The 24,294-nt window shown below is 39.1% G+C and overlaps 1 protein-coding gene across 2 annotated transcripts; it reads left to right on the top strand.

Moving 5' to 3' along the window:
* LOC131239560 (ubiquitin carboxyl-terminal hydrolase 5) lies at positions 1–21,954 on the top strand. Of its 2 annotated transcripts, XM_058237325.1 has the most exons (13): positions 1–227; positions 2,086–2,343; positions 3,326–3,470; positions 3,838–3,897; positions 3,991–4,086; positions 8,883–9,302; positions 13,813–13,953; positions 14,061–14,231; positions 17,401–17,658; positions 17,753–17,901; positions 19,308–19,847; positions 20,518–20,791; positions 21,382–21,954. In XM_058237325.1, the coding sequence occupies exons 1-13, from the start codon at positions 115–117 to the stop codon at positions 21,562–21,564; spliced, it is 2,808 nt and encodes a 935-aa protein (XP_058093308.1). In that variant the 5' UTR covers positions 1–114; the 3' UTR covers positions 21,565–21,954. The 2 variants fall into 2 exon arrangements, with proteins under 2 accessions (XP_058093308.1, XP_058093309.1); XM_058237326.1 differs by lacking the exon at positions 8,883–9,302.
* Positions 21,955–24,294: the final 2,340 nt, after the last annotated feature.

The raw sequence follows: 24,294 nt of genomic DNA, 5'->3' as shown, positions 1-24,294 counted from the left end.
GCACCCCAAGCGCAAGCCCAAACAAATCCCTTCATTTAGGTTACCCTCTCTCTCCCACCAGCGGCACTAAGAGAGAACAGCTAAAGCTGCGTCGACAGGTCTCAGCATCAGCAGATGGAGGGATCAGATCTAACCCCAGAAGAAGAACGGCTTGTCATCAGAGACATCACGATCGCTGCTCAAGCTCAATCCAAAGAAGGAGATCTCTTCTATCTCATCAGTCTCAGGCAATAGAATCGCTCTCTCTTCATCTTATGATCTCTCTCATTTCATTCAAAATCTTACAAAATCCGTTCAGACATTTCTAGGGTTTTCGTCTTGCTTTTGCTCCATCATTTCTAGAAAAATGGCGAGAATAATCCTAGATGCAGCTGCATTTCATCATTCATCGGACGGTTCGGACTCTCGAGAAATCTAGGGTTCTAAAAATGTGATATTTTCCCGTTTCGTTCGAAGTTTTAAAGCGTAGATTGTAGAAAATAGAGATTTACTGTCGCCGAATAGGAGAGATTCGGTACCGGTTTGGTAATCGCCAAGAGGCTTGCCGCATTTCCCCCATAAGCATGCGGGGCTGGATGGGCCACACAGTTGCAAACAAAGCCGATATTGTCATCAGGTGGGCCACACAGACTGCCTAATGAACGGACTGCACTCACATGCGACCTGTAGATATGAGCCTCTTGGCAGATGTAGCTGCACATATTGCATTTGCATTTCGTTAGCAGAAAATAGAACATCTTACGGGAGGATGTTTTGCTTCAACACTAGTTGCCAGAGCGAGAAACAAAATTAGAAACTGTTCTGAGAAATACCTTAAGTCGTTTGTTATGGTGGATATGCAAATGTGTGAATTGACGTGGAAATGAGAAGCGAGAGACATGCTTCTGCTAGGAACCTGGTTTCCTAGTGACTATGGCTTCAACAGTGCTTGAGGTCCAGCATCAGGCCCATTAATGATGAGGTCCACTTGGCTGCATAGCTGGATGATGCCAACTATCCACGGTCTGTCCGCCACGAAATCGGCGGTTGGGATCTCCAACTTCCCGTGCACCGATCCCAGGTTGCTCCAGCTACCTTGCCACGCACCAGACCTGGCGAACAAGCTCACCAAATTTCTGACAATTGTGGATGGAACAGATGCATCATTAATTACATTGGCTTGGTAATCTTAGCTGCTCCATTTCCAGTCTTCATGGACAGCTAAGAAAATGGTCATTGGTCCATGAACAATGGGGGAAATCTATGGTCACGGGTCATGACTGTCTCATCATGTCTTTTTGTACAATCATTCATCCACTAATGTTAACCAGATTCATGGTTCAGACAACCCAACCATTCAACTGAAGAACTGCATCTCTACTCTACTTCATGTTTGCCATCTGCATCCCCCTTGTGCAATGGTCCTACAACTGATTCATCATCAACCATCTGAGCCCATCATGGATGTACCAGCTGCCAAGGGAGAACCCCCCTGTGGGCCACTGACTGTCCTTTAGTTTGGTAAAAGCTAATTTTGTAGTTTGATCCGCTTTAATGGTCTCATCCTCTTTTGCTTCTTCTTCTTCTTCTTTCTTTTTCGTAATAAAATCTCAATTCACAAAAAAGGAGTCCCACTTGTGTAGGCCTTCAAGTTCTGTAGAAGCAGTTGTTTTCACTAATGTCTTGGTGAAATTGTTTGTAATAAGACATTTGAATGTGAGGAATGCACTTTCATTTGAGCCAACTCCAAATAGCTGGGGCAAGGCTATGATGATGATGATATTTCACGAACTTCAAAAGCATTTCATGGATATATTGGCATTTTTGAATCTTTCTCTGATTTTATTTTATTTTATTTTTTTTAAATTTATAATTTTTTGTTATACCCCTGGGAATGATCTTTGTGCCAGTGGAGTTGATTCCTTGATTCAACAAATCATCCAGAGCATCATTTTTTTTTCCTGGATTTGTTTGAACTACATTTCAAATTTTTTTTTTTGTTTCAACTTGACTTGCTTGATCATCATAGACGACTTCTCATTGATTTCTTTTCCGACAATGGCAAGTAGATCTCTTATATTTCGTCTTTCAACTGGTTGTGTACAGATGGTGGCAACATTGGGTTGAATATGTGAACCAAGACATGTCAACTACCACAAATGGTGGACCATTTTATGGCTCCGATTATCACGAATCAGTTGGTTCGAGTCCTCCTAAGAGGCCTTCTGCTATTGATAATTCTGATTTAATTTATGATGCGGCATCTGAGGATTCCAATGCTGTGATAGAGCTTCACGATGCTCTAACAGAAGGGCGTGACTATATATTGCTACCTCAAGAAGTTTGGAAGCAACTTTATGCTTGGTGAGTTCAAATGGAGAAATGCAAATCAGATGGCTTACAGCTGTTCTTACCATTGTTTAATAGAGTGGTATTTTTTTTTTTTTTCCAATGAATTTGTTGTCTGCTTGGCAAATTTATAAGTTTTCTCATGATATGTGAACTTGCTGCCTTTGATGCCATCTGGATGCTTATTATGTTCTGGCTCTGATTGATTCCAGTCAGGTTTCGGATAGTTATCAATATGCATAATGAAGTGCATATATGATTTCTTCCCTGAATTTGGTAAAGATTCTACTTGTTCTTTTCCCTTACATATTATATATTTTTATTGTACAACGAGAAATTTCAAATTTGAATCTTATCACAACAAGATTACTTGATACATGCTATATCTCCTGTTCATGCACTCGATCTCTTCTCAACAGTGGACAAATTACCCATCCAGGAACCCTACTACTGAATCAGTTACAGGTTTTCTTGCTTTCGTGGTCTAGGAATGCCGATTATAGCATTTTATTCTCCATTAGTCAGTGGGCATATTTTCTGCTAGGTGGGGGCAACATGGGATGAAAACAAAAATGAAGTGTTGTCAAACTGTTAGAGGAGAAATTCGAGATGAGTTATGGGGGAATTGATCCTTCTATCTGTTATAAGCAATTCATTGAAGTAGTAATTTGGTATCCTACTATATATCAATGGCGTTTTCTTTAAAGCCATGTTATATGTTCCTTCCTGATTATCTATACTCCACAGTAGCAAATGATTTCAGATAATCTTTATGTTAATCGTGCATTCTGATGCAATAATATGCATAAGGATTCTGTACTGAATGATGCAATGTATAATAGAGAGATGCTATTATGTTGTGCTTCATGAAGTTCTATTAGGTGTTGTTCCACCACCACACCCATCGCAAACGTGTATGCTGATTGGGACCGTTGATCTGGTCGGATGCCTTGCTGATGGGGCACTCGTGAGCTAATCTGAATCTCTCTGTCTTTAGGTATGGAGGAGGTCCAACAGTGACTAGGAAAACGATCAGTTCGGGTTTGTCACAGGCGGAGTTGTCTGTAGAGGTCTACCCTCTACGCCTTCAGCTACTTGTGATGCCCAAAGGAGACCGGGAGGTTGTCAGAATAAGCAAAAAGGTGTGGTTTCACAGTTGATTCTGACCTTGTTTTATTCCTTGACAATCAACTTTTTTGAACTGTTTTTATCCTGTTGGTTCTTCTCCTCACGGCGGCTTAAAATCTTGAACACCTGAATTTTGGTTTTTCAATCTTTCTCAAGTCTCTCATTGCAAGATTGTATTGTTTATGTTATAAATGCAATTGTTATAATTTGACAAGTAGATGATTTCTATCTTTGAAAAGCTGTTGTGCCTTTTTGTTGTCATCTAACAAAAGCTTTTTAGATTTGGACTATCTTACGTTAGGCTGTTCTTGACTCAAATAGATATTTTCATTGTACATAAAAATAGTTCTTTCTCTGAAGCCTTCAAACTGTTTTTTGCAGGAAACAGTTGGAGAGCTTCATAGGAAGGCTTGCGAGGTTTTCGATCTCATCTTGGAGCAAGTATGATCTCATTTTCCTAGCGGTCTTTCATTACTAAATGTTTTATATCGAACTTTTAATGTGTAAGCTTTTTTACTGTTTTTCCTTTTCCAGGTTTGCATTTGGGACTACTATGGTCATCAAAAATATGCTTTGATGAACAACATGGCTAAAACACTTGAGGATGCAAATATACAAATGGACCAGGATGTGAGTCTTTAACTTCATTTTCTATCTACGTTAGTCATATTTGGATATTTATTCTACCAGTGCAAATAATTGATGCTAATTAAAAATCAGGCCCTCATATGATATGATATTTTGATATTAATTAGTTTTTGGTGTAGAGAAAGGTGTGCATTTAATCCACTCATCATCATCTTATATTTTTTTTCCAGCAATTTGGGTTCTGCCTTTAAATGATCGATTGGCAACCCACAGGATGTCAGCCTTCCTCTTTTACGTGGGCTCTTGGAACTGGCCATGTTGGAGACTCACATTAATCTTTTTTTCGTTCTCTTTTGAATTATAAAAGTATGGATACTTCATATCAAATTTTAGTCAAAGAAGTATGAAGTTCTCTTTTGAAATTTAGAAGTATGGATACTTCATAACAATTTTTTTCTATATTATTTATCATATTTTTCCAATTTTAAAATTAAAAAATAGAAGTATCATGTAGCTTATGCGACATGTTAGCTACTTATGCTACATGCTATAGAAGGTTGAACGCTATGCAACATGCTGCAGCTATTTAAAACGCCGATGTCAAGAAGCAATTGTGAGAAGACTATCTCATTGAGTTCCACTTGAGTTGAAGATCCACCCTATCTTAAATGTGGATGATTTAACCACACATTTCATACACCTTGAAGACAAGAATGCGGAAGAACAAGTGATTTGGATATCTGAAGTGCCACGACAACGTGATGAAGTGATTGATGATGTGCTTGGCGATTAGATCATTATATACACGCTAAGGCGAGTATAAGAAGTTTTTGGTAAATTGAAAGGGTTGTCGAAAGTTTGATTATATGTGGATTTCTAATGAAGAATTTTAGTGCACCAACCCGGAACAAAGGTATTAGGTAATGATAACAGTGGCTGTAACAGCTGTTACAACCATTTCTTTTTTTCTTTTTCCCTGAAAAAAGGTATTGGCCTCATAACGGCCATTACGACTCAAATTTTCTGCAACGGCTGTCATGACCCCATAATGCATACCGGACATTGTTATCAAATTTGTATGATTCACGATATGAATTGTACGGTTCATATCGTGTTGTATGGGTGTATGATTTGAATTGTACACCCCAAATCGCAAATCCCAAATAATCGTACGATAATCGCATTGAATCGTACGATAATTGTAGATTACTTAAATGGGCCCAAAAATTACTTAAAAATTATTCTAAATTTTTTTTTTATTCAATTATTCTTTCTTTGTATCCTTTTGCTCATAAAATATGAAAAAAGCCTCCCCTACTAAATATATCTTCATTTTTTTCTTTAGAGAGAGAGAGAGAGAGAGAGAGAGAGAGAGAGAGAGAGAGAGAGGAGATTTGTGGATTTTGATATTCAAAAACCCAAATAAAAATAAATCAAGATACTATTCACAATGGAATCGAATGCCATTTTTTCTAACATGATTCTACACTTGAGGAAGGTACAAAAGAACAAAATTATTGGACTCTTGTATGTTTTTTAAGGTAATTTTTTTCTTCGAAAGACGACAAAAGAAAACAAAGGAAAAATACAAGAATCCTTGATATGTATACTATATACATTTTCTCAAATTATAATATCATGATATGTATTAATTTTTTGGTTTGATGGGAAATGAATGATTAATGAGTTTTTAATCTTTTCTGATTTACTTATATTATTTCATTTGTTTTTTATATGTATATTTTTGAAAGCAGAAAAAATCTTACAATTTACGATTTGATTTGATACGATTCAACCCCTTTTACGATTTGCGATATGATAACGATTTTGACAACATTGGTACCGGATGCCACCAATACTGTTACAATAGGGCCATTACGGCACACCATGCCTGGAACTCTTAAAGCTGTACATGAAAATCAACTTGACAGAGCTGAGTTTGTTGATGCCAGTGGAGTTAGTATAATCAAGCCCTTCTCATGTGTTGAATTGAAGAGGTCAAGAGTAGTAAACCCCACCTAATTACATGTGCCCACATTATAACATGCATGATAAGATGGGTTGCTTTCATTACAGTTTTGCTTTCTGTTTTTTTAGTCTCTTTATGTATTGAAATGACTGAAATACCCCTTAAAAACTAGCGAAATAACTAAAATAGGGTTTGTCTTTGTCCTTCATTTAGTATTAGGTTACTTGTTCTTCTAAGGCCTACATTAGGCTTCACATTGGACATGCGAATTCCCTTTTGCTAGAATAAAAAGAATCAATTTTAATGTTTGTGTTAGTGCTTGGAAGAAGAGTAGAGTGTGTTTCGAAGTGATCTCTAGTAATCAAGTAGAGGCCTAGAGGGGTGGTAGGTTCATTCGATACCCACTGGAGCAATCTGATCCATTCATTACTTACTGCATAATCATTACTTACTGCATAACTGAATGATGCTGGGGGTTGTTGTTAGATGTATTTTTAGAAGTTGATATATGGGCTGTTGCCATTTGTGCTGTTGTATCTTTTTTTTTTTTTACATTAATAAATGATAATTAACCATAAAACATTTTGAGAAAGCACCTGATTCATGAACTTGGCAATTGCTTGATTCTGATGACATTACTGAACCTGCCAAAATAGATATGCTTATTTTTGCAGATCCTCACCTGATTATTGCAACGACAATATTCGCCAGTTGGTTATCCTTTTTTTTAAAAGTACATGATGAATGATGTTCCAGGAAGTTTTACGCATACACCTTTTATAGTTGAATATGGGAATATTTGTGTGGTGTCTTGTACTCAATTGATTATGTGTGTGTGTGTGTGTGTGTGTGTGTGTGTGTGAGAGAGAGAGAGAGAGAGAGAGAGAGAGAGAGAGAGAGAGATGCTCACACACAACTAGTTGTATGTCCAACTAGTTGGTGTGTGGGGGCCACTATGATGTTTGTATGACATCTTGTCTGTCCAAGAAGGTTGTCTCGCGATAAAAAAAGGATGCGCCAAAAATCAGGACAATCCAACCATGAAAATGTGATTCTCCATGTGAATGTGGAGTTTTTAGATGTTGTTTCATGGTTTTCTATGGTGTATCTCACCTAATAGTTGGATCAACCTGATCTTTGGGGCATCTCATTTTCATGATGGGATAATCTTAATGGATGGGCAAGATGTTGTACAAACACCATGGTCGGCCCCACACGCCAATTAGTTGAATGTACAACTAGTTGCGTGTGAGCATTACTCTCTCTCTCTACACACACACACACACACTTTGGGGACATTTAAGGGGTGGACTGGTGGTCCATTTCCTAGGAGAGGAATCATTATGTGTGAAGATGATCTCGTTTGCCTTTTTTGTGGACAATTTGGAAAGAGAGGAAGGGAAGGGGCATTGGCGGGGGCCAAGTTTAAGATGCCTTGTAGGGGGATTTTTTCAGGCATTGTTGAGGTGTAATGGAGGATGATAGAGAGATTCTTGATCCTTGAAGAGGTCCCATTCCTTGTAGCCTTAGTGGTGCACGGTTCCAAGGATATTTTTCTGTTTTCATCCTCTTTTTTCTTGATCTCTTCAAGTCCTTATTTCTTTTTAAAAAATTGTTTCTTGTTGTTCTTATGGGGTGACAAAAGGGTCTTTTGGTTTTGGCTATACTAAATGTACATTTTACATTCTTTTAATGAAATTCTGTTTTGCCATTTTAAAAAGGCAAAAAGAAAGAAAAGAAATTAAAAAAGAGAAAAAGAGTCTATGGGTATCCTTAAAGAGAAAGTCCTTGGCTGCTATGATTCTTAGTAGCGGTTATTCTAAATGCCATTCAGAGGCCTGAAGGTAACGGTGAAACTCAGCCATGTTGTGGAACAACAAAGTGGTGCTGAAATAAAAGTACAGTGACGTGGGGCAACTAACCACTTGCTTTAAAGCTCAAACTTATAGAGCATGGCGAATCAATACCTTTATCTCATAGCCCAGGTCAGGCTCTTGGCGAAAACCCCCCTCATGGGCCCCACTTCACATGGGTCTCGCCTCACATGAGCCGCCCACTTCACACGAGCCGCCCACCCCGAGTGTGCCCCCGCTTCACACAGGCCACCCCATTCGAGCCTGGTGTGAAAATGGGCCTGCATTATACAGGGGCCTTGTAACAGGCTTTGGGACCTTCCGAATGAAATAATACAGGCCGAGAAGCTAGATTTTTTTAAAAATAATTCATGTCCTTCCGAATGAAATAATACAGGCTGAGAAGCTAGATTTTTTAAAAAATAATTCATGTCATATTTTTCTGCTTTGCTATTTGTCATCCATTTTTGCTAGCCAGGGATGTAGCTTAGTTCCTGATATGTCACATTATTTTGTGACCTCAAATAGGTAGTCAGGGCTCTACTGTTGCTGTTGACGATGATGGTAGCTGCTACATATTAAATGGCACGTAGTTATTCTTTTTAATTACTTCTCTTAGCATGCGAGTCAATTCTCTGGAAAGAAAAGGGAAATCATAATGGGCCTGGTACTGTTTAAGCTATTGATAGAAGGGCTAAATTTAATATATGTCCTTTTTCTATACTTATCATTTTGAGCCACATGGACACTATCGTTTGACCTTCTACTTCATCAAATAAATCCTGACATTGAATTGATTACTAGCTTTTTTCTTTTTATGCTTTCACCCTATTTAATGATGGTAAAGTTGATGCTTGTTTATGCTTAGTTATTCCTAATCGCTACTAACCACACTTGAATATTAGAAAATTTAGTCATTTAGCCAGTTTGCTTAGGAAAATCCCACAAAGTATTTGCATTATTTATGAATCATGCACATTGATGCCGATTATCCTTATAATCTCCTTCTGAAACAGATTCTGGTGGAGGTGATCAGTGATAGTAACGGTACTGCATTTGGCGGTTGCGTGAGCTCTGTTCAAGACAATGGATCTACAGAGAAGGATTCAACTTCTGTTGTTGTAGAACCTTGTAGGTCAAGTATATCTACTGCAGGGGGGTTGTCCACCACCAAAGGTGTTACTCGGAGCTGCAGTTCGGAGTTATCACAGAGCCAGATCCTGACTTCCCCAATTAGAGATGTGGATACATCATATGGAACCAGTACAATGGGTATGAGGGGGGCTTCTGGAGGTCTAACTGGGTTGCTGAACCTCGGAAACACTTGTTTTATGAATAGTGCAATTCAATGCCTTGTACATACACCAGAGTTTGCTAGATACTTTCGGGAGGATTACCATCAAGAGATAAACTGGCAGAATCCCTTGGGAATGGTTGTAAGTTACTAACTCGGACAATTTACTCGAACTTGATCTTGTTTTTCTCCTTATTCTGATGTTATCATTGGATCAGGAAAACCAACATTGAAGATACAACTGATTACTTATAGATCCATCTTGATGCATATACTTGACCATGAAGAAGATGATTTATTTAGCATGCATATACCATCTTTTATGCAGTTAAAGTTGTAGATTTTCCATCCTGACTTGAGAAGATGCAGAACCATAAACAAGATGGGCCGTCGTACTCCTGATCATGCCATTATTGCGGTCATCATCATATAACATAAACATAAACAAAATGGGCTGTTCTGACTCATGGCAGGGTTATATTGATCCTTTGCAGGTTCATGTAGAATCAGATATGTCATATACATCGCTCCTGACTTTCTACTATCATTTCCTGTATACAGTTATCAAAATTTGAAGGATAACCCAAACACCCAAAGTCATAAACATTCATGCACAAACATGTTCTCTCTCTCTCTCTCTCTCTCTCTCTCTCTCTCTGGTCTTTTCTTTCTTTCTTTCTTTCTTTTTCTTTTTTGAACGGTATGCAAAAAATTCCATCAAACTATTCAAACAAAAGAATATTGGTGGCTAAACGTGAATAGAACATGTACCGTAACAAAGTGTTTGGTTTTTCAGTGCATGTGTAAATATCTCATATTTAATTCATTCAACTTCAGAATTATATCATAGCAACTAGCTGTACCTCATAGAGGTAATTCAGTCTTTTCAGCATTATACTATTTTAGGTGTAGTTTGTCATATTCTTGTTGGCAATTTTGTATATATTTCTTCCATATCAAATGGAACTTTACCCTCAATGGATTTTTAATGTGGTACCTGTACAGGTTCTGATCCACATTTCTTCTTCTTGATATGGAAGAAGAATCAAGCACAATATGCTATGTAATTTCAATAGTGGACCTTTTAGTTTTTTTCCTTTATAGTCCCATACATGAATCCATATACAGTGCAGGGACTAGGTGCTAGTTCAAAACAGTAAATCTCCTATTCTTCTTGATGGACCATACATTGAGGGCATTATGTGTTACCATCCTATTCTCCTTTTTGCGGGTCTTCTTAGTCGCATCTCCAACTTCATCCCTGCTTCAGCTCAGAAGGACACCCTCACGTGGAGATATGACAAGTCCAAGCAGTTCTCGGTTAAATCTCTCTACCTCTCCATAGCAGCAAACCCCTCTGGATTAGAGTCGCATATGTTGGGTAAAATATGGAAGCTCAAAGTGCCCCCAAAGATCTCAGTTTTCGGTTGGTTAGTTGGGAAAAAGAAAGTTCTAACTGTCGACAATCTGAGAAAGAGGGGTATGTACATCGCTAATATCTGCCTATGCTGCATGGCGAATGAGGAATCGGCAGATCACCTTTTTATTCATTGCCCATACACAGTCAAAATCTGGTCGGACCTCCTCAGTTCTTTCAATATGGCGTGGTGCTTCCCATCCACAACTGAAGATCTAATCAAGGCTTGGCTTGGCCCTCATTTCGGAAAACAGAAAACTATGGCCTGGAGAATGGGTTCGCTGGCAGTTTGGTGGTCAGTATGGGAAGAAAGAAATGGGAGATGCTTCCGTGGCACTTCAAAACCTCCGGATCTTGGCTTCCAAAGAGTGCAGCTCCTCCTAGCAGATTGGGGAATAGTCCATCCCAGCTCTTAACCAGCCTCAGGAGCTGTTTGCAGTCCTGTTTTTCTTCTCTGTTTTTTTAGTTTCTCTTCTTGTTTTTTTCGCTTTTTTCAGTTTTTCTGTCAGGCTGCTCTCTTCCTGCTATCTCAGCGGGAGAGAGCTTCCTTGCTTTTGTACATTCTTCCGGTTTCTAATACATCTTCGTAACGTTTTAAAAAAAACCTTTAGACTTAATACATTCTTGTGGTTGTTTTCTTCCTCAAATTTCTGGTTTGAGTTTTTGAGATGTTGTTTTTCCATTTGTGTATGATTGCACTGGATTTTGTTGGATTTTTGTTTTGAAACGAAAATCTGAACTACTGGAAGTGTTTAGGAAATTCAATTTTTTTTTTCTTTTTGGGGAAAAGTTCTTAAGAATAAAAACTAATCATTTTAGGAGTAATAGAGAGGTTGTTGAGAATACGATGATGGCAAATCAACCCTGAGGCCATTAAAAGTCGCCCTGAAGTTTACACAGCTGAAATTGTTGACCCCACAGCTAAGATCTGCAATCAAAGACCCACAACAGCTCCTGGATGTCCCAGAAATCCCAAGGCGCTTCCACACCTTAAAAAGTAGCCCAAAAACCTAAAATTGGCATTTGTCGTGCGACCCCTGAATCGGGCAACCAAGCCCAGTTCATGTGACCTAGCAAGGTTGTGTGATCCACGCTAGTCACATGAGCTGCCTTAGTTGCGTGACTGGGAAGTTATGGTGGTTTCCCCCCACATCCTCTGACCATTGTAACTGCTCCAGATTATGGCCCAGGCTTTTTGCATGACTTGTTTGATGTTTTCCTATAAATACTCTCAAATTTCTAGTGTAAAATCCATCGAAAAATCGTTAAGGGCCTGTTTGCATTCATGGAAAGGAAAGGAAAAGGAAATATTGTTTCCCATGGAACTCACTTTCCATTGTTTGTCAAGCCTTTCTTTGTGGGAAACACCATTTCCCACATTTTATCTTTGTTGGAAACTAAACAACTTTATTTTCTCACCTCCGCCCCTAAGAAAAGGCATTTCCCACAATGGAAGGAAAATGGATTTCTTAAGGGCGAAGCCCAAATGCGCCACCTTCCATCATCAATCACCTCACATGTGCCAAATGAGCCATTGTCCATTTTCGGTTATGCCCTACATGTGCCACATCTGCCGATGCGTCATTTGTCACCATCCATCTTATCTTGCACCCCACGTGTAAAGCGTCCTACATGTGGTAATGTGCTATATGTGACACCAACCATCTTCTCTTACGCCCCATGTGTTAATGTGCCACATGTACCACCATTCATCTTCACTTGTGCCCTGCACATGCAAGGCACTCCACATGCTCCAATGTCCCACATGTGCCATTGTCCATCTTTAACCGCTCTAAATATGCCACTTGTGGGTCTTTACTCATGGCTCAGTGGTAGACACTTTGTGTTTCCACTCTGAGGTCATGGGTTCGAGATTCCATGTGGTGTAAGAGTATGGGTGTAAGAGTGTGTGTGTGTGTGTGTGTGTGTGTGTGTGTGTGTGTGTATTCACCTTTTTTAAAAAAATGCCACTTGTGCCAATGTGCATAAGTGCTGCTGCCATTTAGCTTCAAGCACCCATGTGTCAATGTGTCTTGTGCCACATGCGCTACCGGTTAACTTCAAGCACCTCACATGTATCACGTGTGCTACAATTCAGCTTCGAGCATCCATATATGCTGCATATGCCACATGCCACTATCCATTTTCAAGCATCTAACATGTTCCACATGCTAGTGACAACCTAGAGTTTTTTTTTTTCTCTCAAGAAAATTAATTGTTTTTCCAAACAACAAATAGATTCTAAATTTCTAGGAAAATCTTGTTGAAAAACAAACAAGGAAAACAAAGTTTCCTTTCCGTCAGTTTCTTGGAAATAAGAAACACTATTTCCTTTCCTGTGCTCTCCATGAATCCAAACAGGCGTTAAAGAATCAACGCTGCCAGATTGGGGATTCAAGACACTCAAACATTTTGCTACAACTCGAGTTTATAAAATTCACACGACCGGTTCTCTGTCCATTTGAATCTTTGTAGTAGATTTGTGTGAGGAGCTTATGAAGGAGAAATTGAATCTAGAGACTCAGCATTAGTGGAAGGCGGTTTTGTTTCTTTCTTTGCTACAATTTCCGTGAACATAGGAAAGTAGGAAACAACAGATTTCCCACATAAACAAGGTGAATCCAACTCACAGGAATTTTGTAAATATCTTAAATGAATGCGGAGCATCAATATGCCCTAAAATCTTGTGTCTCTGCTCTGGGCTCAAAATAAAGTTGTGGAAAGGAAGCACAAACATAGAGCTGGAATAACACTTTTATTGATGTTTACTGTTCATGTTCTTCAAATGCTTCCAGACTTAACTGTTAAAAAAAAATCTAAGCATCCAATCTGCATTGTGTAACAGAATACCACTGTGCTACTTCAGGATATGTTTCTACCATAAAAACGTGACGTTACAATTTTATCCCTGTATTTGCCAAACCTTTAAGTTATTAGTATTATATTTTTTGAACGGTGTACCATACCTTGAGTTACAAATGCATTTTTATGAAAACTAGACGTACATGCACATAAGCAAACTAAACAGCATACCCCCCACAAATGTCATTTGAGCTTGTTTTGAGGTCCTGGAAATATCTTTGAGATTGCTTTGGTTTGCTGTTGTCTGATATTTTTGGCTCACATACCATCATTATTCTTGAGAGGCCCCACAATCTTCTTCTGTAGGCAAATGGCATGCCAAGTATATTACCTGTGCATTGCCATTCTATTGAATCAATTGGTAATTGTGCAGGGAGAGCTTGCTTTAGCTTTTGGGGAGCTGCTCAGAAAATTATGGGCTCCTGGACGAACACCCGTTGCTCCTCGACCCTTTAAAGCAAAACTTGCTCGTTTTGCACCCCAATTTAGTGGGTACAATCAACATGACTCGCAGGTTTGCAAATACTTCATAACATACTTTCTTGAACCAATTCAGCTTTTAAATTGAAGTTGTATAGTTCCTTTACTCATTGATATAATATATGAACTCCTCTACTTTAGGAACTTTTGGCATTTCTGTTAGATGGACTTCATGAAGACCTGAACCGTGTAAAAGATAAACCTTACATCAAGTCTAGAGATGCAGATGGTCGATCTGATGAAGAAGTTGCAGATGAATACTGGGCGAATCACATTGCTCGAAATGATTCAATAATTGTTGATGTGTGCCAAGTGAGTATGCAGTACATCAATGATCAAGAGAACTTTACTGATTTGCAGTCATCTGGAAATAAAGTTACCATTTGGTTATATGCTCTGTTCTCATTGCTAGTAGAAAATCTGCAATTATGTTTTGATATTACAACCTGCTATCTGTTTGTTTTCCATTCATTGGTATGAGTGATGGGGACATCACGCGCACATGTGCACGCATGCCGCCCCCTATCCACATATGCCAGAAGGAGGACTCCACCGTCGATCTGGATCGATGACGACGTCCAGGGATGACCTCCTAGTTAGGAGATGAAGTTTTGATTGAAAAGAGTGGGCCCGACAATCAAGAAAAGCTCACCATGAGATCTCATGATGGTAGCCCACTAGTCGGATTGATTTCATATTTTAGGTTTTGCTTATTATTATTATTTAGAACATCATGAACGCTTTAGATTTCTTTGTTTGATTTTTATTTTAGTTTAGGTTGCGCACATGGCGCGAGTTTTGGGGTATATGATTTTCCTATAAATAGGCACCCCTTGTAGTTCTTTTGATTCATTAAAGATTAATAAAAATTCTACGTTTTCCTACTCTCTGAGTTGTGAAGCCTAATTGGGTGCGAAGCCCTTTCTTCATCGAAGGGTTAACTACCGTGGTGCGAAGCTACATCTATCCCGATTCGCCCCCATTCATCGCTATCTTTACTATCCATCTTCTACCATCCCTTCTTCTCATCTCATCCCATCATTTATACTTCGAATCAATCATCTATTGCAGCAATTTTCCTCCCCACAGCAGAATTTCAGAATCTGGCCCTACAGGAGGGCTGAAACTTCGGCGGAGCACCACGCAAAAACTGTACATCGGATCGAGAAGAGATTTGGGGGTTCTGGAGTCCATCCCTGGCCGACCAGGGCTAAGGTGGCCTTTTTTTAATAGTGGGTCTCATATACGTGTGGTCGGTATCACACACACGTGCGTCTGGGCCATTGTTGTTGTCCACGCGTGCGGTACTTCTCTGGTTTGTCTCTTTCCTTTCTTTCACTCCGCTTTCACCTAAAATCCCTAAACCTAACCCTAAATTACTCAAATCTCCAATTTTATGCCCATTTTCTTACCCTAGGGTTCCCTGAATTGGAATTTTTGAATCCCTTGGATTAGGGACTAATTACTATGCATGTGTGGATGATTATTTCTTATCTTTGAGTATCGTTTGGTTCATAATTTTTATTGATTTAGCCCTATCATGTGTAAGCCTGGACCCGCATAGATTCCCCTTAATTGAATGTTTGGACTTTCATGTGGGATATGGAATTTGTGTAATTGTTTCTGAACTAACGTGATCTTAAGCCTGAAATCTCGCATATCATATTTAATTTTCATGTCCTGCGTCAATGAGTCCTTAAAAGTTCATGCATATGGTTCCAAACTCCATCTAAATAGTTTAAGACACTCATTAATAGATCATTCGTGACCTCTAACTATATTTCTTGGATGTGTTTTTCTCTGGGACTAATAATCATCATCTAAGCCTTATCCTAATTCCCAACTAATTGGAGTCACCTATATTACAGGTGGTGTACAGATACTGGTATCCTCTTAATAAAGAACTGCCACAGACATAATAAACAAATCCTAAAAAGTCAAAAATACTACTTAAAGGTTAAAACTTCAAAGTGAAGTGAAGGCCGTATGCACGATAAAATAGCTTCTTGATTCATTAGCCAAGGAATGCATAATATCAGCCACCTTCCATTGGATGTACTGGAAAGAAGTCCATTGGAGTTGGCAGATGTCAGTAGGCTCATCCTACTCAAAGTGACGGCTTTTCGTTCTTGCTTGAATGAGTCATCTGTCTAGTACCATGAAACCCTGCCCAAAGGAGAGCCTAAGATATCATATATCTTTTATTTCTCTCTTCGACTTCAGACCATTCTCTCCTTTCCCTCTAAATTGGAAGATTCATAATCATGTTCTACAAATCCCAAAAAATGGTCAAGGTGTTTCTGAAAAAAAAAATGACTCTCCCAATTTAGAGGGAAAAGAACCAAACCTCTCCATGAAATCAACAGTCAAGTCCAATTATACATGCCAAATACATGGGAAGCATATACCCATCAAAAGGAGTTGCAAGATGAAGTGCCCTTTAGGTTTCATTTTGTTTAATGCACATGAGACATTGTAATTCAATGTTCGTTCAAGTGTCTATTGGTTTTCAGGATAAGCTGTGTAATCAAAGTTTGCTATATTCAAATTGATTGATGATTAATCGAACCTTGGGAATGCGATCAAGCTCTGCAACATTGACAAAATGTGTCATGCGTGACTATAGAAATAGCGGCACAGGTATGAATATGGTAAACCTATGCGGATCAATACAAATCCACTAAATGGCAGAAAAATTAATGGAAATGTTAACAAAGTTTTGATTTTGATAAGGCCTTCTACATATATATTCCACACTTTTTCAACACAGATCTTGTTTTGAGGGTCCATGTCCATGTTTCATGGCTTTTGTTCTGGTCTGTAACACAAGTGTTTAAAAGTTCCATTCGTCAGGTAGCTATGGTGTCGGGTGCTTGTAGAAGTTCCATAATGTCATATATGATGGCTATAAAAATTGAAGGACACAAGCTTTGGCTTGTTCTATTTCCAGGTTTGAACCTCAAAACTGAGTTTTGATTTGTGGAGTGATAGGCCTGTCAACACTGTGGACCCAGATGAAGAAAATCAAAAATTTGAGTAGGGCGGGCCCGACAAGCCTCACCTGACGTGTGATCCCAGACCAATTCAGGCTGGCCTGTTGACCTGTTGACAGCCTAAGGTCAGTGGGTGATTCTTTTGAAAGAAACACACTTGTTTCCTCCTGTGTTAAGGCTCTTGCACTCTAATTATATGGGAAATTTTGTTACTATTCACTTTAGGCTCTTGCACGGTCTCTTTTGTCTTTGTAGAAATGCTTCTTTTTTCTTTTTCTTTTTTAAAGATGTATTGCTTTTTCAGTTTGCTGACAGCTGCTAGAGAGGGGAACTTGAGCTTTTCTTTGTGCATCATGATGTGAATCATAAGTTTGCCATTGATGTTCTTCTATTCTCTCTTTTGCTGCCTACTAGATATTGGATGACCACTCCTGATGACACAACCGCTCGTCCGTGATTTATGTATCTGAGTGATGCAAATTTGACAGGGTCAATACAAGTCGACTCTGGTTTGTCCTGTGTGCGGGAAAGTCTCCGTGACTTTTGATCCATTCATGTACCTCTCATTGCCACTACAACCAGCCACTACTCGTGCAATGACTGTTATGGTCTTCAGTAGCGACGGGAGTGCATTGCCAACGCCATGCACTGTATCGGTACCCAAAAATGGTCGGTGCAAGGACTTGATTCAAGCACTGAGCACTGCGTGCTCCTTGAAACACGGGGAGAAGCTCTCACTTGCAGAGGTTTGTCGTAATGAAGTAATTGATAATGATCTGGTGGATGAGATCAAACAATTGAAGATACTCAATTGATCATGAGTTAACTTTTCTTGTGCAGATACGCAACCACTTGATTCATCGGTTCTTGGAGGACCCATTAATCTCGTTATCCACGATAAAGGACGACGATCACCTTGCTGCATATAGGCTTCCAAAGTTTGTGAAGAATACAATATTCCTTCAGTTGATACATCGCCGAGAAGAATTGTACGTTCTGTGTAAAGCTACTCAATTGCATCCAATTTGTTGTCTTCACATTTAGGGAGTTGATTTTGGCATACTTTTGTTGATTATATCTGAAGAAAAGAAAACAGCTGGATTTTTCTGGATTCCATATACCCAAGTAGCAGCTGAGGCATCATGGAATATGTGGCCCCAAGAATATGTACAACATTCTGCGGTTTTCAGCTTTACAATTTCAGCCCATGGTTCAGTTGTCCAAATAGTTGATATAATTGGCTCCACTGTCGATGAAAATCCCACAGAGGAAAACCCTTCATTCAGTGCCATTAAACAGATGGTTAAAAAAGAAATACAGAAAAGCTCCACATTCAGTGAAAGAAGGGGACGGAAGATTTGGAGGCTTGGGATCTTCTGATTTGGGAACATATTAGTGCATGGGCACCCATGGTGTTGCCATGATATTGACGTTTTGGATCCCCGAGCCATGGCCCCCCTCGTACCAAGTAAAATCACAAGTTAACTGTCCAAATATAATTGGGTTGAGCATTTTAGTGTACCTCATGACAGAAATCCTCTGTGAATGTGTATGTATCCACTTATCCAGAACTGCTGATTTGTACCCAGACATCCCCTTACTATTTGCTGCTAATCAGACTTAGTGCAAGGGGGATGAAGGGAAAATACTCCACAAGAACACACTGATGAAATGAAGGGCTGCTCTACGTGCCCTGTTAAACATAATAATGGGTCTTCTTTAGATCAGAAGAGGTTGATCATATCATTCTCCAAGAATGCTTGGGCCGCATGGTGGTTTTTTTCCCCACTACCATTATTTGTTTCTTGCTAGTTTCCCTAAGGGCCTGCTTGGATTTGTGGAATCCAGAAAGCAGATTTGGAAAGGAAAAAAACTCATACCTGAGAAAAACCATGGATAATGAAATTCGTGGAAGCAAATGCTAAAAAAGTTGTTTTTCTGTGATTTCCATGGATTTGTGGAATGGCTGACGCTCAAAAAAGGAAATCTGTCTTGCAAAGTGTGGAAATGAGGATTATCAAGTTTTTATTTATTTATTTATAATTTTTTCCAAAGAAAAGGAAAACACACATTTTTGAGGAAAACAAGTTTCTACAAGTTACTTTATTGTTACAATTGGCACAGAATGTCACATCGGCGGAGAATGTTTTTCTTTTCCATGGTTAACTTTTGGATTCCACCAATCGAAACAGACCATGACAGAAAAGCAAAAAACATTTGCACCTGTTGGTGAGCATACATTTATATGCAAACACATTTGGAGGTGTGAACATATGCGCGTGGACATATCTTTGTATGCATCGGTTTATATGTATGCTTCATGTGTTTGTGTTAAATCTTTTTCCAGCAATCATGCGTTCCTGTCGCTCTAACACATTGTACAAGTTTATTGCAGGGAATCTAGTAATGCCCACAGCGCAATGATCTGGAAACCGTATGGGACGCCCCTTGTTGCTTCAATCTCACGTGATGAAGTTGTCACAAGAGGTGATATACATTCAATAGTTCGCACGATGCTCTCCCCCATGCTACAAGGTGAAACACTCCGGCCTTCTCATCTCCCTGAAACTAGCATGACAGCTGCACAAACCTCTCGAACAATCAATTCCAGTGAAGCACACGAAGGCAGTTCTAAAGTAGCAGTGGCTTCCAAACTGCCTCTACAGTTGGTTGATGAAAACAATGCCTGCATTGATCTGTTGACCGGAGAAGAGAAGATAGTTAGACTACCAACATCGTCAGCTGCATCAATTCTCGTGTTTATTGACTGGTCAAAGAAGGTATTGGAGAAGTATGATACCCATTATCTTGAGAATCTGCCTGAGGTGTTCAAGTATGGGCCTGCAACCAAAAAAGCACGAACGGAGCCTCTCTCATTGTACACATGCTTGGAAGCTTTCTTACGGGAGGAGCCACTGGTGCCAGAAGATATGTGGTTAGTTTCTTTCAGTTTCACCTTCTCTATATGCTATTAACATCTGGGAAATATGTAGGGGGTCGTTTGGCAGCATGGATTTTGGGCAGTCAGGAATTGGAATCCAGGATTTCAATCCAAATCATGTTTGGTACCACCCCAAAATCCTGGACTTACAAATCCAAATGGGATTGAAAATCCTTAGAAGTGCCTCTTTTAAATCCAAGAGAAAAGGTTGGGCACAAAGTCCTGGATTTTTAATCCTCTCCAACTGTTATAACTGCTTTCCTCTCTTTTATCGCCCCCTTGAGTCCAAATCCAGGATGCCAAACATAATTTCTGGAATCCACAAGATTGAAAATCCAGGCTTCGAAACACAACTGAAACTTGCAAAATCCAGTTTTTACCATCCTGGATTTGGATTCTTTATTCAGAACTCAGAATCTTAATCCATGCTGCCCAGTGACCCCTAACCTCGACACAGATATGTGTTGGATGTCCTTACGGGTGTTGAACAGTGTCTTTTAAAGGTCATATTCCAATTGATCAAGAAAAAAGAAAAAGAATAAAGAAAATGCCAGACTTGCAGTGTTGATGTGAAGAGGAGTCAGAGTTACTTGTGGAAGCATGATTATGGTTGTGCCCTTGTGAATATTAAGAAACAAAAATCTAAGATGTATTTATTTTGAAGGTACTGCCCAAAATGCAAAGAGCGACGGCAAGCGAGCAAGAAGCTGGATCTATGGAGGCTTCCTGAAGTGCTGGTCATTCACCTAAAGAGGTTCTCGTACAGCAGGTCAATGAAGCATAAACTGGAAACCTTTGTCAACTTCCCCATTCATGACTTTGACTTAACGAACTACGTGGCCCACAAGAATGGATCGCGACGGCAGCTTTATGAACTCTATGCCTTGAGCAACCACTATGGCGGCATGGGAAGTGGGCACTACACTGCACATATCAAGGTGAATGGGCATCATTCCATAAACATATCTTGGCATTTGATTTTCCGTTCCTTTTTCTTTCTTGCTGGGTCTAGGTAGTTGTCTTGTACTGCATGCTTTCTGAGTGAGAAGATCGCACTGAATCCTTGATTTTCTTTTAGTTAGTGCGTCAGACTGAAATAGTGATCTACCAATGGGGTCTATACTCCATGGTTTTGTGATCCCAACCATGATCTGATTTGTTGCCCCAAAAACCTCCCATATTGCAAGATCCTAATTGTTGGATGGCTGGGATAACCTTATCTAGAAGATATTTGGGACATCCCCCATCCAATGGGGTCCACGGTTTTTTATCATGAGAATCACAACCATTGATCTGATGGGTTGCCCCAAAAAAAAGACTGCCTAGATTGCAAGAACCTAACCGTTGGATGGCTTAGATTTCCTCATCTGGAAGATATTTGGGGCATGCCCCATGCACTGTGGGGCCAATCCAATAATGGTTTGGTTTGGATCAAGAAAGCAAGGGCCCCACTTGCATGGGCATTTTGAATGCAATGCATCGAATGTCCATAAGAGGCTGGTATCTCACAGTTTCTCTCAATGTGCAGCTTCTGGATGAAAACAGATGGTATAATTTCGACGACAGTCATATCTCCCCCATAAACGAGGAAGACGTGAAGTCGTCTGCTGCTTATGTGCTCTTCTACAGGAGAGTTAAGGGTGCTGATGTGTCCGTGAGTAACGGAGTTCAGTCACGTGCGGATCATGGCAACATCCTGGGCCGAAAGTAGAAAGATTTTTTCTCTGGCATGCGTGCCTTCTAGAAAGAGAAGGGCAGGTGAGGAGTGCAGTAGTTTTTATGTAAAATGTATGGGCTATTGAATGGTTTAAGGGTTATTTTTAGATGTTATCTCCCAAAAAATATAAAAAGAAAAAAGAAAAGAAAAGAAAAGAAAAAAATCCCTTTGAGATCCCAGATGTCCCCATGTTTTAGAACATTTGAAAGTCCTACATTGGATATGAGAGAGAGAGAGAGAGAAAGAGAGCCCTCCAATCCAATCTATGTAGCTTTTATTATGTCTAGATGTATAATGTTAGCTACACAATGCAAGATTAGAGTCCTTGATTACGATGAAAATTCACCTTGATTGCGTGTTAATCGATCAGAAGCAACCGCATCATCATGTGTCATGTTAACCTTTCAGAATGATAATTGAACTGTTTTTGTAAAGGGCCTGTTTGGATTGGTGGAAAACAAGATTAACCCTGGAAAATGAAACTGATTTCGTGTGATGTGAATCAGTTTTTGCGGTTTTCCTCAGCCATTTCCTTTTACTCTCTAAAACCTGAAAAAAAAAAAAAAAGAAGGGATTTTTAAAGATGTGATTCCCATCCTTTTTGTGAGAGAGCTCTCACATTTGAGACCATCCGTTTTTGGGCTCATGACCTAAAATGAGCTGGCAAAACAGATGGACAGCTTGGATCTACAATACATTCATGAAGGTAGGCCCATCCGTGTTGGGTGAAGCTGGGGTGCACCTAATCCTAAGGTGAGCTCCCATCTAAACCGCTAGAGTGCCACTTGTGTAGGACATCAGTGCCATGAAAAAGGTCACCTATCTTGAGAAGTAGGCTGATACAGTTGTTAGATGGTGGACCACATCCTCTTGGATGGTCTTGGCGGGTTCGAGTCTCGTTTTTGCAGATTGGACTTGGATCCAATCAAGTCCTAGTTAAATAAGGGCATTTACATTGGTGGTCCTAAAGCAACACATGTCACTTTTGACACATGCGTAGAAATAAATGTCATCTATCTCCTGCATATGGCTTATGAAACCTTATTGGATCACCAAAATGTATAATATGCATTTGTTATATATAACAATGCTTGTAAAATTAATTCAATGTCACTTGGCCTGATTTTAAGTATCTCGAAGATGGTGTACCAGACCCGATCATTTAACTGGAACCAAATAGTAGAACGGAACACAACCCGATCTCTAAATGTGTTTAAAACAGTACCTGTCCATGTTAAAATTGGGTTGGGTTCATCAGCCTGACAGTCTTATTCTTGGAGCTCATTTGATTTAAATGCAAACATTAACATATTAATGTTATTATTTCTGAAAAACCATTAAACTTTGTATGCCTGACCTGCGCCCTACCTGGACCCGAGTCAGCTCAAGCCCGGGTTGAAGCAGGCTATTCATGAAAGCCCATCGGGCCGGGCTAGCCCATTGACAGCCCTGTTTAAATGTCAGATGGAACCCAATTATTATAGGAATTTTTACAACAATATTCTTCAGGAATTTGGATTTTATTGAATAATGCCTTTAAGAACCGGAATGCAACTAAAGTACTTTTTAAGCAATGAAACTACAACTAAAGTACTTTTTAAGCAATGAAACTACCATAAAACTCATTGCATGTTTTTTTTTTTCCTTTAAAAAGTGGTAAAATGGAGAATTGTGGGCTTATGATATTTGTATGATACCTATACTATTCAATAAATATATTCTGCCGTGATAGCTTGAAGAATAAAAGATTTGGTCAATCGAAAATTGATATGAGCTACATTGTAAAAAATAACATGCACCAGTTAGGGGGCATTTGGATAATAAGTTACGTAACATAAGCTACTTATGCCTTAAGTAGCTTATCTTGATTTTTACTTATTAAACTAAAGTGATTAAGTAACTTTAAATAAAAAGAGCTACTTATTATTGATCATAAATCAAACTTACTTATTTCAAGTTACTTATCTACTACCGTAAGTAGAAAAAGTAATTTATTTGGTGGCATCCAAATGGACCCTTAGAAACATGAAAATGGACATGCAACATCATTTGGTGATGTAATTGGAAAGATTTTCTGTCATGTGATTATCATGGTTAGGTGCACATTTTTGACAAGTTGGATGTCATACATGTCATGTGGAATTTTTTTTACTTGTTTCTTTTAAAGAAAAACAATATATAACAGTACATTTTTAACTTCGGTTCTCAAAAAGCATTACTCAAATATTTGATTTGTTGGAGATTTTTTGGTAACTTCGAAATTTGTGAGGATTTTTTCATTAAAAAAATCCATTATTATATTGGTTGGCCTAAGAAGATTTCATTTTAACTAGATTGGAAATGAGCCTTGAATTTGACATATTTACTCATATGGCTGCAGCCTCGTTGCGACTAAGATGGCCGTTTTACCGGCCTTCGAAACTTAAATACTTTGTTATAAAATTGGCTTCAATGACTTGTAAAATGACTCAAGCACTATTTGTCCACAATATTGAAGAAAATGCAAAAAACAATAACACAAACCCCAACACAAGATATTTACATAGTTCACTACGTCGGCTACTCCACGGGCAATCTGGCAAGGAAATAATTCACTATAGCAAAGAGAGATTATAAAGAATAAGGAATAGAGTACCTTCCTTATTATTTCTACAGAACCCTTTGAACCCAATCTGAAATAAAGAGAAATACCTTCACCATTGCAATCATAGCAATGACCCTTCT

Source organism: Magnolia sinica, chromosome 3 (assembly GCF_029962835.1).
Source record: "Magnolia sinica isolate HGM2019 chromosome 3, MsV1, whole genome shotgun sequence".
NCBI classification, from domain to species: Eukaryota; Viridiplantae; Streptophyta; class Magnoliopsida; order Magnoliales; family Magnoliaceae; genus Magnolia; species Magnolia sinica.
Note: the sequence above shows the minus strand (reverse complement) of the source record. Positions and strands in the feature narration are given on the sequence as shown.

What these genes read in the sequence shown, in the direction of transcription:
- LOC131239560 (XM_058237325.1), top strand. Translation starts at nt 115, where the DNA reads ATGGAGGGATCAGATCTAACCCCAGAAGAAGAACGGCTTGTCATCAGA. An exon ending in TGGAAGCAACTTTATGCTTG is followed by an intron (nt 2,344 to 3,325) that starts GTGAGTTCAAAT and finishes CTCTGTCTTTAG; the next exon opens with GTATGGAGGAGGTCCAACAG. An exon ending in ATACATCGCCGAGAAGAATT is followed by an intron (nt 17,902 to 19,307) that starts GTACGTTCTGTG and finishes AGTTTATTGCAG; the next exon opens with GGAATCTAGTAATGCCCACA.